The sequence below is a fragment of the Rhinolophus sinicus genome, chromosome 17 (genome assembly GCF_057876585.1).
Source record: "Rhinolophus sinicus isolate RSI-liver-muscle chromosome 17, RSI-T2T, whole genome shotgun sequence".
Classification (NCBI taxonomy): Eukaryota; Metazoa; Chordata; class Mammalia; order Chiroptera; family Rhinolophidae; genus Rhinolophus; species Rhinolophus sinicus.
This window is the reverse complement of record NC_142517.1, coordinates 112,393,409-112,408,536: the sequence shown is the minus strand read 5'-3', so window position 1 is coordinate 112,408,536 and position 15,128 is coordinate 112,393,409. Positions and strand designations below refer to the sequence as shown.

At 56.6% G+C, this 15,128-nt stretch overlaps 1 protein-coding gene across 25 annotated transcripts in view; it reads left to right on the top strand.

Annotated features, from left to right (window-relative positions):
- BIN1 (bridging integrator 1) overlaps window positions 1–14,665 on the top strand; it is a 51,851-nt gene extending 37,186 nt beyond the window's left edge. For 3 of the 25 annotated variants that reach the window (XM_019717961.3, XM_088794466.1, XM_088794465.1), the window contains 11 exons: window positions 1,215–1,297; window positions 2,742–2,786; window positions 4,310–4,457; window positions 5,788–5,916; window positions 8,928–9,035; window positions 9,556–9,579; window positions 10,468–10,575; window positions 11,354–11,443; window positions 11,684–11,794; window positions 12,117–12,218; window positions 14,016–14,665. In XM_019717961.3, coding sequence (XP_019573520.3) covers window positions 1,215–1,297; window positions 2,742–2,786; window positions 4,310–4,457; window positions 5,788–5,916; window positions 8,928–9,035; window positions 9,556–9,579; window positions 10,468–10,575; window positions 11,354–11,443; window positions 11,684–11,794; window positions 12,117–12,218; window positions 14,016–14,123 — 1,056 coding nt within the window. In that variant the 3' untranslated portion in view covers window positions 14,124–14,665. The remainder of the gene's footprint in view (window positions 1–1,214; window positions 1,298–2,741; window positions 2,787–4,309; window positions 4,458–5,787; window positions 5,917–8,927; window positions 9,036–9,555; window positions 9,580–10,467; window positions 10,576–11,353; window positions 11,444–11,683; window positions 11,795–12,116; window positions 12,219–14,015) is intronic. The other 22 variants (XM_019717963.3, XM_019717967.3, XM_088794477.1 and 19 more) reach the window with 18 other exon arrangements.
- The last annotated feature ends 463 nt before the right edge of the window (window positions 14,666–15,128 follow it).

The window sequence follows — 15,128 nt, the reverse complement described above, 5'->3', positions numbered from 1 at the left end:
CCCCTCTCTAGCCCGTGCTCTCCAGGAGCTCCCCATCCAGAGTGTTCTGCCCAGTGGGAACTGTCGCGTGTGCTGGGGAGGCTGTTCAGCCCTGGCCACCTTCCTGCTCCAAGTCTACTCCTCTTGCCTGGACAGAGACAGCCCCCCTCAAACTATGAACATATTCTCAGGCAACTTTGGTCCAGGGAGCTCAGTGTCAGAAAATGGTGATGGCTTCCCAATTTTTAGGCAAATAATAAGTAAATTGCTAGAATTTTCTCAATTTTTAATGTTCTTTCATATGTTATAAGACGTTGAAACAGATCTGCTTTATCTGCCAGAATCTGGTGTAAGAAAGCGTTTGATTAGCTTAAGTTCCTATGTTATATCATTTTCATTTTAATGTAACTGACAGTTAAACTGCAAAGCTGAGTTGGAGAAACCTAGTATTGGCAGCTTCTTCTCTCTGTGAAGTGGGTGGGTCTGACTCTGTCTCTTTGGCCCAGAGGAGTGAAGTGATGGTAGTGGGTTCCAGGCCCAGGGCAGGAGGAAAAAAAGCAAGCTTGGAGCCTCTCCTGAGTCACCGCCCTGAGTATGATTTCCTGCCTTTTTAGGCCATCCCTTTCCTTCCTTCTTTTCCTTCTTTCCTTCAAAGACTTGAGACAACTTAGGAAAAAATTAAAAACAGACAGAAAGATGATTTGGGGAAGAAAACATGTAAAGTAGGAGGAAAATTCATCTCTGAGTTTCCTGGTAGCCAGAACAAAGAGGGAAATATTCTCAGTAATGAGAATGGGACAAACCCTCTTCTCTTGCCTGTGCTTTTGGTGAGTTCTCTGGAGTTGTAGTGTGGCTGAAAGAATCTTGGCCAAATGATCTTAACAATTAGAATCAACAGTTAGTGCAGAAACAGTTAAAAAAAAGTTTAAAAACAGTGCATGTTCTACGTGGCATTTTAGGAAATCCCTACAAATAGAAAGAAAAGAGAAGATGGTTTTCAGAAACAGTAACTGTTGTTATCAGTACAGCTCATTTCTTCCATATTCCCCTCGGTTTTTCTGGGTTTGGTGAGCTGGTTCCCAGCTACTACTCACGGTGACAGAAGAGCTAGTCTCTAGTAGGGGGCAAAGGTGCAGGGAAGGGGTTAGAGTAGGGGAGAAGCAGGGATGTTATGGGGAGAATGGCTGTTTGGTGGCCCCAGAGGCGCCCCTATCTGCTTGCTGTCCTGTCTGCAGCTCAACCAGAATCTGAACGACGTGCTAGTCAGTCTGGAGAAGCAGCACGGGAGCAACACATTCACGGTCAAGGCCCAGCCCAGGTGTGTGATGCCCACCGCTCTCTAGGCTGCGGGTGGGTGTGGGAAGTGTGGTCTGAGGTGGGCTGCTGCTGCCTGCTGACTCATGCAAGGCTGGGACGAGCTCGTTCTCATGGTCTCATGGGTTTGGCCTTCCTGTGCTCAGAGGAGCCGGTGAAGGCACCCCTACTCCCCTGTTTGCTGCCAGGTCAGCGGGTACCCCTCACGGTCTGCACAGCCCCTGAACCTGGGCCTCACTTCTTCATCTGTGGGGCAGGAGTGGCCAGGGTGCCTGCCCAGCTTTGCGGGGCGAGGGGAGCTAAGTGATTCACAGGCATGGAGCCTTCTGGAAAGTGAGCAGTCCTTTTAGAGCAGGGGGTGGCACCACCTTTTTCCTCTCCTGCTCCCAGGAAGCCCAAGTCTCAGGGTGGCGGCATTCTACACACCCAAGGGTGTCCTTGTTCCTGCCCTCAGCCCAGCACTGGCCCCTCCTGCCTCACTCCCAGGAGATTCCTGTTTCCTTAGGGGAAAGCAGGAGGGAGGAGGGGAAAGGTCTTGCCCTCTGGCTGTGGTTCATGGGAAACAATGGTGATTCTGGGGTTTCCCTTCCTTTCTGGCCATCGCAGCACAATGTGGAGACCACTGGATCCTCACTTTCCTTGTCTATAAAATGGGGTGATTGTACCTGCTTCTTGGGGTGATTGGGCTATTACCTAGGACTAAGAAGGTATTCAATGAATATTATTGCCCCTCTTCTCCCCTGAAAATAAAATATGTGTGACCCTGAGGGGCCAACAGGGTGCCCTGGGCTGAGGAGCAGCAGGGGTAGAATAAAGGCCAAAAGATGATTTTCCAGGTCACTGCAGGGAGGCCCGGCCTCCCCTTGTGCTGCTCTGCCTGGCCTGGAGGTAATGGTGGGAGCGTCCAAGATGGATGTGCAGAGGGCAAGTGGTGGCTGTCCTGGGCAGTGCAGGTTGCTCAGAAGGACATTCAGTGGGAAAGGGGCTGGTCTGATGGGATAGGGAGGGACATGGAGGCTTGTGAGCCTCCTTTAGACCAAAGTGGCCCATTCGGCATCCTGGCTGCCTCCTCCCAGGAACCCATACTGGCCAGATGACCCCGCTCCTTCCTGGCACTCTGGGCCCCTGGAGCTCCTGAGGACCACAGGCAGGGTGATGCCAGCGGTCTCCCCTGCAGCTCGCCAGGCCCTGTTTGGGGCAGTCGCCTCTTTTGCTAGTTTTGTCAGCACCACCCCAAGGCACCTGGTAGCATGGCAAGAGCAGCGGGGGCCTAGATGGGGCCCGAGGGCAGGGTCAGGCCCTCTTCAAGGCCCCTCGGTGTTAGGGGAGGCTTTATCCCCTTGGCCCACCATTTTGTTAGGGGTTGCTGATGAGGGAAGTGGACAGGCCAGCCCCACATCCAGCATTTCCCCCAAATGAAGGCCTCCACGTCCCATCCATCCCTACAGAAAGAAAACTAAACTGTTCTCCCGGCTGCGCAGAAAGAAGAACAGGTACCAGCAGTGAGTGCTGCATTGTGGGGTTGTCAAGGCCAGCACCCTGGCTGGTGGCCCCTGTGCATGTGTCTAGTGCCCTGCTCTGAGGGTGCCACTAACCCCTAACTCACCTTCCTGTGTGTAGTGCTGCCTGGTAGGGCAGAGCAGGGCTGCACTGTGTCGTGTGCGTGCTGCAGGACAGGGCAGGTAGGTTGTTGGATGGGAGTGGTGGGCAGACAGCCTGAGATCAGTTGGCACCTTCTTCTCTGTACCACTGAGTGCCCACTGGCTGTGGCTGGGTTAGGAGCAGTAACAGGTGGAGAATGTCGCCAGAAAGGAGACCTGGGGAGGCTTGGGGAGGGCTGCTGCAGCATGGTGTTGGTTTTAAAATGATGCGTGTGTGTATACTACGTTTATATATATTCTTTAAGGAGGCAAATACATCCCATGAAACACAATTTCAATAAAGATAAGAAGGTACCAGTAATGCCTCTCACATGTCTGGTCCACCATTTAGACTTACCTCCCCTAGGGGATGTGGCTACCAGTTTCTTTTGTATCCTAGACCTACCCTGCCCAACACAGTGGCCACTGGCCTCATGTGGCCGCCAGCACTTTGAATTTGGCCAGTGTGACTGAGGAGTTGAATTTTTAATTTTATTTAAGTATAAATGTAAACAGCCACCTATGGCTGGTGGGCAATCTTGGTTAGCTGTCCTACAGTTTCTTTATGTGAGTACAAATATAGGCGTTTGTTTTCTGACCCCTTTGCACCCCAGTGGAGATTTACGCATACCTTTGCTGGTGTTCGGTACTGAACTGTCTGGCTTAGAGACCTCACCCTTCATCCCCAGCTACTCCCATGTGTTTGTGGAAGGGCCTGTGGGAGCTAAGGCTTGGAGACAGTGATGGCACCTTACAGATGGGGGTGGTGTGTGTGTGGCGGGGGCTGGGCTTGGCGTTTGCATGTGAGTGGGTGTACAGGTAGCGGCAGCCAAGAGGCCTTTGGTGTTCAGGCTGAGGCGGGGCTGCCACGTGGCGTCTGGCTTTCTCCTGCTGGGGAGCTCTGGGCCTTTTGCCAGGGCCAGACCGACGCAGGCCTGTGGCTCTTGGGGGCCTTCCCCTTCCCCTGGGGACCGCAGGCCTCTAGCTCAGAGATGCCCCCTGTGCTGTCACTGTCTCCAAGACAGGCCCCTGCTGCCAGCATGTGTGGTCTCGTTTCCACCCGTTCTCATGCACATGGGCACGCATCCCATTTTCACAGTGAATGTATTAGGTTTGTGCAAAAGTAATTGCAGTTTTTGCAGTTTTTTTTAACCTTTTAAACCGCAGTTACTTTTGCACCAACCTAATATGTGAACACGCGGTACTTCTTAGTTTCATACACTGATCTACATGCTCATGTGCGTGTGCACACATGTCACACATGGACTCCTAGGTGTGTACACATGCACACACCTGTCACACGCACACCTGTGAGTACACATTTTCCCAGATGCCTGGACCTCCCTCCACTGCTCCCTCCTGTATTGCCTCCACAGTGACAACACCCCTGCAAAAGGGAACAAGAGCCCTTCACCTCCACCAGACGGCTCCCCTGCTGCCACGCCTGAGATCAGAGTCAACCATGAACCCGAGCTGGCCAGCGCTGCCACCCCTGGGGCTGCCCTCCCCAAGTCCCCATCTCAGGTAGGCACTGTATCTCGGTGGCCTGTCCCCCACCCCTTCTTGCTCTTCTTTCTGCTTTGCTGTCACTCCCCATGTCTCCTGCCCAGACCTAGACAAGCCTGGAGCCAGAGGCTTTGCCCAGTGGGGACCGAGCCTGGATGTCAGTCTCCCTCATATCCTGCACGGCCCAGTCTCTCCTCAGTGGCCCTGGCCCCTTTCAGGGGCATCTGTAACTGTCTTTTCCTCCTGAAGTGTCTCCCTTTCCTGTTGCAGCGCCCTCCCTTTCTTTCCCCCCTGGCTTTTGGGTGGCTTGACTTCGTCCATCTTCCTTTGCAACTGAGACACAGGCTTGGGCCCTCAGCCCCTGTCTTCACCTTCCCTCTCATGCAGGACTCTTAGAGGGACAGCCAGAGCCAGGGCTCAGTGAGGGGAGTGTGAGGCAGGAAAGGGGATGGGCTCAGGGTTTCCAGGCTGGCCCCTCCTAGAGAAGCATGGCCTCAGCCCTACCAGGTTTCTCTGGGTTTCTGCAGCATCCCCAGGAGCTGGGAGCGGGGAAGAGGCGCGGTCCTCGTCAGCCCTGAGCGAGCCTTGTTAGGCTGCCCTGGCCTTCCTGCTCCTGGCAGCAACTCTGTTGGTTTTAGGCCATCACCCTGTTTGTCAGCTGATTAGGACAAAGATGTTAAGAACAGTGACAAGAGCCCACACTTACTCTGGGCCGGATACTGTGTCAGCACTTCCCATATGTTTATTCATTGACTCCTCACAACAACCCCATGAGGCAGATGCTTTTATCACCCCAGCTTGACAAATGAGGAAATGCAGGCTTCGGAGTGGTTGTGTGACTTGCCTGAGGTCCACCCAAGTGTGCAGGTGTGCGGCCATCTACCCTCGGCCTCCTGGGCTCTGGCTCTGTGCTGGCCTCCACAGGTGACTGTCCCTCCAGGGGGATGTGACGAGGCCTGGGTGTGCAGGGGAGTGGGGGCCGGAGAGGAGGCTGGGTGCTGGCTGTCCTCAGCCTCTCACCACGCGGTGAGCCCTCTTATGGCCGTCCCCTTCTTTCCTCTTCTGTTCTGTTCTCTCACCTCTTTCCCTCCCCCTCTCTCCCCTCTCTTTTTTTCCTTCTCTCTGCACAGCATTTCTGGAGCTCCTGCCTTGGTCCCCTTCCAGGGGTGGCCATGGTTCTGCTGTCTGTGTCTTGGGGAGCAGTGACTCTTTTTGCTTCATCTTCCTCAGTTGCCTGGGTGGGGCGATGGCCTGCGGTGTGACTAACGTGGCTTTGTCTCTGTCTCCCCCAACCCCCACGCTCCACTGTGCCTCCCTGTGTGGCCCCTCACCCGCTGCCGACCCACAGCTCCGGAAAGGCCCACCAGTCCCTCCGCCTCCCAAACACACCCCATCCAAGGAGATCAAGCAGGAACAGATCCTCAGCCTGTTTGATGACACGTTTGTCCCTGAGATCAGCGTGACCACCCCCTCCCAGGTCAGCCGCGGCCACGCGGCCCAACTCTCTCCTCCTCTTGCTCTCTTGGGGCATGCCTTTCCCTCCATCCCACGCCCTGTGCCTCTGCCTCAAGAGTCGGGAATCTGACTGGAGAGATTGGCCCTGAGCCTTCCTCTCACTCATCGGTTCATCCCTTCATCCGTCATCCCTCATCCGTCTCTGATCATGTAATGTGGCCAGACACAGGGACATAGGCTAATGGTTCTAGTGGAGATAGTCAGCTTAGCAACAGCCTCACGTTTGCATGGATGGTATGGCCAAAAGGGGCAGGGAGCATGGAGGACCTGGGCCAGTCAGGGAAGGCTTCCTGGAGCAGGTGACATTTTCCAGGTGGCTACAAGCAGAGATAGTGGCTTGTGTGTATGCCAGGAGGGCCAAGAGACGGGCTTAGGAACTTCTGGAGTTCAGTGTGTTCATAAATGCCCTAAGAAGACATGGAATGCCCATTCACAGAGGGACAAAGGATGGCCAAGCAAGGAAGGTCACTAGTGGCACTGAAATGGGCCGACACTGTTAGATCAACTCGCAGAGGCCACAGTGTGCTGAGTGCTCCAAGCCTGGTTTCTAAGCCTCCTGGCCAGGCCCTTTACACAGAGGGTTTGGCCTCTTGTTGGGGTGGCTAATCCCAGGCCGGGGTGAGCCGGTGTTGGGGTGCAGATATAGGGTTGCCCCACCAGGGGTGTTCTGGGCTCTGACTCCTTAGCACAAGCTGGGGCCTGGATGGAAGGGGCAGGGCCAGAAGGTGTGAGTGTAGAGGGAGAGATGGTTGGGAGGTGAGGACAGTGGTCCCTGCTAAGAAGGACCCACGGGAGGACTTTGGGTCAGCACAGAGTACTAGGTGTGTGAGGGGTGATGCCCTGCCTCGGGGGCCCAGGAAGCATGGGAGCCTGTGTGCAGAGGTGGCTGAGGCTGGCCCGGGGCACTCCTGGAGCACTGGGGAGATGGGTGGTGAGACCTCCAGGACAGCGTGGCCCTGGGATGCTTGTAGTCTGAGGGACCCGAGTGCTAGTGAGCCCTGACCAGGGGCTGGTGCCCGCACTTACCTGCACGCCCTTCAGTTTTCTGTCACCTTCTGCGAAGGGGCTATGCCCGTGGAGCAGGGCAGGAGCCTGTGGGCCTGCCCTGCAGCGAGACCGCCCTCCTTGAGCTGTCCGTCTACATGCTCACCGCATGCTTCCTTTGCTGCCCTCTTCCCTGCCCACTGAAGGAAACCAGGTCTCTGCCTGACAGGAGTGGAGAGTGTTCACTTTGGGTGCTGGGGCCTGGGGCTAGGGTGGGCCGGTCGTCTTCCCGAAGCTGTGCTGACAGGGCTGCTCTGCAGGGCTGTGGTGAGTAGCCTTCATCGCTGTGCCCAGGACAGCCCCAAGCCTGCGTGGTGGGGAGGCTACCTGCTGGAAGAGGGGCTACGGACTACATGGTCAGCCTTTTGGCCTGATGACTGTGTCCCCTTGGAGCATAAAGGGGCAGCTGTCTGGGCCTGGCTGACTTCTGAGAAAGGGAGGGTGATGGAGCTACTTGGGGGAGAGAGGCTACCAGCCAGCGGGTGGGAGGGCTCCTAGAGGCTGTGCACCTAGGGTGCCTAGGCATGTGTTCCCCTAGAGACAGCAGAATTGTCACTGACAGAACACTGACTTCTCCCCCAGGCTCATTGGACAGGGCTTGACCTCAAGAAAAGTTAGTGGATAGGGTGAGTCTGGGGTAGGGGCTTGGGGACCAGGGCTCCTGTCCAGGGAGTGAGTCCATGTGGCCTGGGCTCTTTGAGCTCTGTAGCTTGGCCCCACATAGATGCTTTGTCTCCTAAGCTGTAGGACAGCTGGCATCAAGTGTTCTCAGGACTGAGAGTCTTGGGTCTCTCCTGGTAGGTCTCACCTCAGCTATGCAAGCCCCCTCTGGGGAGCCCCTCCCCACTCTCCGAGGTCTCGGGTCCTTGATGGAGGGCCTTGGGGGGATGAAGGCTGGAGGGCACTTGTTGTAATTGCTGAGTGCCCATCAAGAGCAAGTGGAGCTGGGCTGGCCTGGGCTTCGGGACATTATGGCCCTCTCAGTACTGGGTGACAGTGGGGGAGGAGGACCTGGGCTGAGCCAGCTCCCTCTTCTCTTGGACCTGGGCAAAGTCCTCCTTGGTCCCCAAAGGGAGACTCCACATACCAGATGGAGGCCACAGTTGAGCAAGCCCCTCCTCCCAGGAGGGCAGCATGTCCTCTCGGTACCCGCTGGTGCTGAGCTGGCTCTCTGTAGGTGGCTCTGGGAAATACCCTTTCTCCCACGATTGTGGGGCCAGCTTGCTGTGGGGTTGACTCTCCCAATGTGAGTGGGGCCACCATGTCCCAGTTGCTTCGGGCTGTGCCTGTCACGTGCACGTTCCTGAGCTGCACCCAGACCCACTGAATGGGAATCTCGGAGGTGGCTGGGGTAAGATCTTAGTTTGAACACAGGTGCCACAGGTATTGGGGACCTCACCTTTTCGATTGGGCTCCTAGGCAATGTGGCTGGCTTAGCCCTGTTCTCGCTCCCTGGAGCTGGCTGGTGGATGGGTGTCACCACAGGATGACCTGTCTGTATCGGGTAGTGAGGGGAAGCCAGTGCCTGTCCTAGGAGCCCTCTGGGTCATGTGGACCAGTGTGGTCTTGTCCAGCTCAGTCTGTGGCCTGTGCTGCTTCTAGGGGTTGTGGCAGGGTCTTGGAGTTTGTGGTGCAGGGAGCTGAAAGAAGTACGGTCACCTGGAGGCCTGTGCCAGCCTGTAGGATGGAGACAGACAAGAGATTCTGGGGCTTTGCGTTGCTCTGGCTGGTAGTTGGCCTGTTGCCGATGACTGAGGCAGGTGCTAGCCCTGTGTGGGTGGGAGTACGTGCTCAGGTGTCTGGCGTGGGTGGCACTGCTTTGTGTGTGAGGTGCACGTGTCCCTGAGTGTGAGCACCTGCTATGTGTGCCTGTGTCAAGTGCCCCCTGCCTGTCACTAACTGCCTTCCTCCTTTGCCTCTGCTGCCAAGTTTGAGGCCCCAGGGCCTTTCTCGGAGCAGGCCAGTCTGCTGGACCTGGATTTTGACCCCCTCCCGCCTGTGGTGAGCCCCGTGAAGGTGCCCACGCCCACTGGTCAGGTTGGTCAGAGTCTACCACCCATGGGCCCACTGGCCTCCAGGCCACTGGGCCTTGGGTTCTTGTCTGCCCACTAGCCGTATGAGCCCATGTAGGCCAGGGCCTTTGGGGGTCCTGGGGTCACCAGGCTCTCCTCCCATTCACACTCTGGCCCCCAGCTCTTGTAACCTCCTCTGGTCCTGACCATGGGGGAAAGGAAGAGAGCAAACAGAGGCTGGTGAGAGGATCCTCAGGAGGAGGGTCAGCTGGATACTCACCTAGCCATGTACAGTCTATCCCAGGCCCCTGCCCCTCACCTGGCAGCAGCCCTGTATTTGGGTACTTCCTAGCCTGGGGTTGCAGCCCCTGAGAGGTGTGTATGACTCACCCCTCAGGGACATTAGAGTCTGGACCTGGGCTGCCCTGTGCCTTCTGGGCTCAAGGACCCTAGGTGGGCATGGGGTGGGGTTCACTGGGGACTGCTTGCCTGCCCCGTCTCTAACTTCTGTGCTAACTCTGTCCTTCTCCCTCTGCTGCGCTCAGCCAGTCCCATGGGACTTCTGGGAGGTAAGCCATGTTTGCTCTGTGCCTGTCCCTGGGGTCCTGGGCCCGCCCCCCTGGTTCTGCACTTAGGTATGCACCCGGCCATGCTCACATGCTCAGTGGCTGACCACAGCTGCTTCCCTTCTGTGGGGGCACCGTGCCCCTGGCCAGGCCCTGTGGGAAAGAGCTCCTTGGTTTAGCCTGAGAAGGGAGTCCTCCTCAGTATGGCCTAGTTGTCAGGGTCTGTGAGTGGCCCTAGACAGTGACCAGCTGGTCCCCCAGGATGGACATAGTGTCCTCATGCTAGGCTCTGGCCTACGGGCAGGAGTCGAGGGTCCTTGCCTTTGAGGAGCTTCCTGTTTGCAGGGGCTGCACAGTGGCATCAGGGGACTGTGGGGACAGGAGGAGGGTAAGGAAAGGCAAGCTGAGGCCAAGTACCGTTATATGAGCAGGGCCTGCTGAGGCCGAGAAGTTGTCATCATAACTTAGTAGCTGGGGTATGGAGCTTCAGGGAGGGCATGGGACTTGCCCAATAACTGGTGACAGTTCCTGTAGGAGCAGGGACATGTGTGAAAGTCCTGGGAGCCCGGAAAGCTCCACAGTGTTTCACTCTGGGGGAGGCCTGAGAGTGGGCAGAACCGTTTTGACAAGTGGATTTCAATGGGTGCTGAGCTGTGTGTGGCACACACAGCTTGGTGGTGACAGGAGCGACGAGGTGGGAATAGGTGTCCATTCGGGGTCTGTGTGTGTTCTCCACTGGGCTCTGGCCAGGCTGCTTGCCGCAGGCACCAGTCTCCCCTCTGCCAACACTGGCGGCTCATGCCTGTCTTCTTCTGTCTCGTGCCCTGCTCAACACCTTCTCCCCCTCGCCTCCTGCCCTCCCACCCTGTCCTCCCTGGTGGCTGTCACCAGTCCACAGAGAGTCCAGCGGGCAGCTTACTTTCCAGGGAGCCCAGTGCTGCTGAGGGCACCTTTGCTGTGGCCTGGCCCAGCCAGATGGCTGAGCTGGGGCCTGCCCAAGTAAGTGCCCACCTGCCAGCTCCCCATTGTCCCCCATATATGGGTACATGGCATGGAGGAAGAGCCCAGAGGAGGGTATGGACAGGATGGACAAGGCCACTGTATGCCTGAGGCTGAGGCTGCGGCCATGAGCCAGGAAGCCCCAGGATGGGGCTTACCAGTTGTGCTAGGGGTGGCTGGGGTCAGAGCAGCCCATCTCCCCCTCACCATCCCTGCCCCATCCTCTTAGCTTAGGCCTTCCACAGTGAGAGGGAGAAATGGGTTTATGGTGGGAACTTTCCAGAATTTTCTCGTTTAATCTTTACCTTACACTAGACATTTCCTCCTCTTACAGAGGAAAGGGGAGCTAGGAAGGTTGAGGGACTGTTCCCAGAGCTCGGAACTGGCTGAGTGTCAGTGTGGCCCTAGGGCAGCCTGACTATAGCCAGGTAGCATCCACTGTATCTTGCTCAGGGTCCCATCTCGGTGCCCAGCCTGTGCTTTGTCCTCTTCCGGGAGCAACCTGTGAGGGGCAGGCTGGCCGGGTGGGTTCAGGGAAACTGAGGAGTGAACCTGTGAGAGGGTCAGCAGTGGCGCCCAGGGGCCTGTGCTGGGTTTTTCACTGCATGCCACTCGGCATCCTTGTAGCTGCCAGTACCTTTTCGAGCCACTCCCCATACCCAGGACCTCACCCCTCCTCTAGGGATCCACTCGGTGCTGCCCTGTGTGGCCCCTTTGCTTGTCCTGGTGGCATCGCCCCCACCCTGTGTCTGACCCCATGCCGGCATTTATGTTGCAGCCAACTGACGCCTCGGAGGTGGCAGGTGGGACCCAACCTGCGGCTGGAGCCCTGGAGCCTGGGGAGACGGCAGCAAGTGAAGCAGCCTCTGTAAGACCCAGGGACCAGGCCCCTCTCTTCCCTCCCTGCTGTCTGTCTGTCCATCTGTCTGCCTGCGGCTCCCAGCCCCATGTCTTGCCTGTTGTCCTTGCTCTGTCCAGGTCGCAGTTCCTATTGAGGAGATGGAGGCGGGCTGGGCTGGCATCAGGCTCATACACCCACTTCCCCTGCTTGTACCCTCTGCCCTCCTGGGCCCACCTCCTTCTTATACTGACCTGTGCTCCCTCCCAGAGCTCTCTGCCTGCCGTTGTGGTGGAGACCTTCTCAGCAGCTGTGAACGGCACTGTGGAGGGCAGCAGTGGGGCTGCACGCTTGGACCTGCCCCCAGGGTTCATGTTCAAGGTGAGCCCAGGCTACTGATCCCACCACCTCTAACTGCCACCGCCCAATGGTGCCCTGGGTGTGGGATCACCCCCTTTACAGGTGTGCACGCTGAGCCCCAGTGGCTGCGTGGTTGGTCCAGAGTCGGCCTGCCCCTACATTCCCTGCTACTTGTCGGGCAAGGCAGTGTCTAGGCCTTTTCCTGCTGCTTCCATGCGCTCCTGGTCATCATGTTGCCACATCACACCAAAACCACCCTGAGGCCAGGCACACTTTACAGGGTTGCAGGTGGGACAAAGGGACTTTGAGGGAAGGGGTGTCGAGCTCTCCCCACCCTCTGCAGGTGCAGGCCCAGCATGACTACACGGCCACCGACACAGACGAGCTGCAGCTCAAGGCTGGGGACGTGGTGCTGGTGATCCCCTTCCAGAACCCTGAGGAGCAGGTGAGGCCCAGGTTTGCACCACGGCAGCTGTGTGGAGCCTACCCACTGGGAACCAGCCTGGCTTCTCCCCTGTTCCTCCTTTCTGTCCTTTTCTCTCCTCATCCATTGCTCTCCTCCCTTCCTCCCTTAGTTCTGTCCTTTCCCTCTCTCTTTTCTTCAGCCATTTTCCCCTGTTGTCACATCCTCCCCTCCTCTGTTGCTGTCTCCCTGTCTCTGTCTCCTCTCTCTTCCCTCTCTTTCTTCCTTGAACTCCATGTGCTTCCTTCTTTCAGCTTCCTCCTTTCCTCAGCTCTGTCTGCCTTTCTCTCATTTGTGTATGTTTCTCCATTTCTCCCTTCCCTGCCCCGAAGTATCCCTCCTCCCAGGAGGGGGTCCCTGACCACCCCTCCATGAACCCTCCTGCTCTGCTCACTGCCACTAAGGTGCCCCTTCCAGGCTGTCCCTGCACCTGTCCACACAGGACCCACAGGGACAGTGTGTGGTCTTCCGCAGGACCCCTGAGCTCCGGCTGTTTCTCACCCCAGATGCTCCCAGAATCTTCTCCTGCTATGGCTTCTCCTTGTTCATTAATCTCCTCAGAGTGGCCCCCTCGGGCCTGGGGCTGGTGCAGGATGCATCTTCTAGGTTGGGACAGGCCGCTCTATGCAGGTAGCTGTGACCCCTCAGCAGGAATTTCACTGTGGAGATCGAGTGAGCCTTTGTGAGGTGGGGGTGCCCATGCTGGTGTCCGAGTGATGCCACAGTACATAGGAGTCCTGGTCCGACTCTGACCCATTTACTTAACACATCATGGGGTTTGTCAGGGTGGCTGAGGGTAGGAGGAGGGCTGGGTTTAGGGTGAGGCCAACATGGGTGGGGGTCCTGGGCTGGGAGTGAGGGCACCAGTTACTTCCTGAGGTCACACTGAGCTGGCAGGTTGGAATAACAAGGATTTCCTGGGCCTGGTGCCGAGTCAGCTGATTCTCTTAGACCTTCATAGCTCCACTGATTTCCCTAGGGGCCAGCCCTGGGCTGGGTGGGGTTTTCAGAAGCAGAATCCTGGCCCCCAGCCCATAGCGGGAGTCATCTGGGGTGGGTTGAAGTGGCTTAGTATAGGACATATGAAGGGTCTGTGACAAGGCAGGTAAGGATGCAGAATGAAACAACAAAAACCTAGGTGGGTCCCAGGCTTAGCTCAGCTGCAAGGGCAGCGAAGGCCTCAGCTCTAGGCCAGGTGTATGGCTCCTGCAGGCTCGAGGTCACAATCTGGGGCCGGGGAGGTTGTCATGATTCCTGGGAGGGGTCAGGATTAGGGCAAAGATGCAGCTTGAGTTGGAGGGCTTGGTGGGGCAGCCTCAAGTCACTCTACAAGCTTTTGACTGGTCAACGCTCAGCAGAACTTTCTGGAATAGTTTGTCGAAGTCTGGAAGGACAGGTGATATCCTCTTCAGTGATGTGTCCTCTGTGGGCACTCTTAGGCTGGGATTGAGAGAGTTGTTCAGGCACATACAGACCAGGTGCAGCAGTCAAACTGCTTTTCCAGAGTGAAGAGGACTGGCCAAATGACAAAGAGTTAAATCCACCACCTGCTGAAGGGCAGGTAGCTCCTGGGGCAGTTGGGTTTGGGTCTGGGGAGATTAGCAGGGAATGCTACCTGGAGGGTGTTCTTTGAGGGAGTGTGACAGGCTAGAGGAGATGAATAGGCAGAGGAAGGAACATCCTCTCAGCAGATCCCCAGTGAGGTGCATACCTAGTAGAGTCCAAGTGCCCTCCTTCCCCGTCTCTATTCTACCTGGGTGCTCCCCCCCCTCCCCCTAGGATGAAGGCTGGCTCATGGGCGTGAAGGAGAGTGACTGGAACCAGCACAAGGAGCTGGAGAAATGCCGGGGTGTCTTCCCCGAGAACTTCACTGAGAGGGTTCAGTGAGAGCAGAGGCTGGTGCAGCTTTCCGGGCATGTGAAGAACACCTTTTCCTGAAAAATGTGTGTTGTTTTTTTTCTGTTTTCGTTTTTAAACTTTTGGAAAGCAAAGGGAAATTGAGAGGAGAGACCTAAGCCAAGAGGTGTTCTCCCACAGATTCGGTTGTTTTCCAAAGAGCCTGGTTTGGGCAAGTCTGGTGGAATCACCTATGTTCCTGAAGCTGCTGTGTCCCCTAGTTGAGTTCCTAGCTGCCCCCATCCCTGCCCACACCCTCTGGGTGTCTGCTGCCGCTTGTGTGCCTGGCTGCAGGGCGGGACCTGGGGGCTGCAGAGCCACCGTGCTTGCCTGAAGCTTCGGTTGTGCCATGTGGGCAAGGGTCATCCTTTCCTGGCAGCTGCTGTGGGTGGGGTCCAATCTCTCCATACATCTTGGACCCAGATAACCATCTGGCCTGGCCCTGCCCCGCAGACCGTCTGTGTGCTGTTTGAAAATAAATCTTAGTGTTTAAAACAAAATGAAACAAAAAAGCTGACAAAAGCTCTCAGAAATTGTGTGTTCATTTATTTTTCTCCCTCCATTCCTGTCTGCTGTGCATTGTAACTGATTATCTGTGGCTTTTCTACCAGGACAGTCCACCCCTGCAGGACCTCTGCCCCAGCAAGTGCTGCTGGGCAAGAGGGCAAGAGGCTCGATGCTTGGCAGTGCCCTCATCAGCTGCATGACCACCACTTACTTTTGAGATAAGCTGGGCCCAGAGCCAACAGGGCTTCAGCTCATCCTCTGACATTTTTTACCGGTGGTTGGTTGGGTTGCAGATGATGGGGATAGCAAGGTAAGACAAGGGGCTTGAAGAGCCAGCTCTATGCCAAGAAGTCCGTTAGGTGCTGCTCTAAGTGACATGATTTAATATGTGTGAGAACTTGGGGGTCAGGTGCCAGGACTCCATGTCACTGAGGAAACTGAGGCCCAAGGAGATTTGGTGGCTTGCAGGTGAGTGGTGGGATGGGTCTG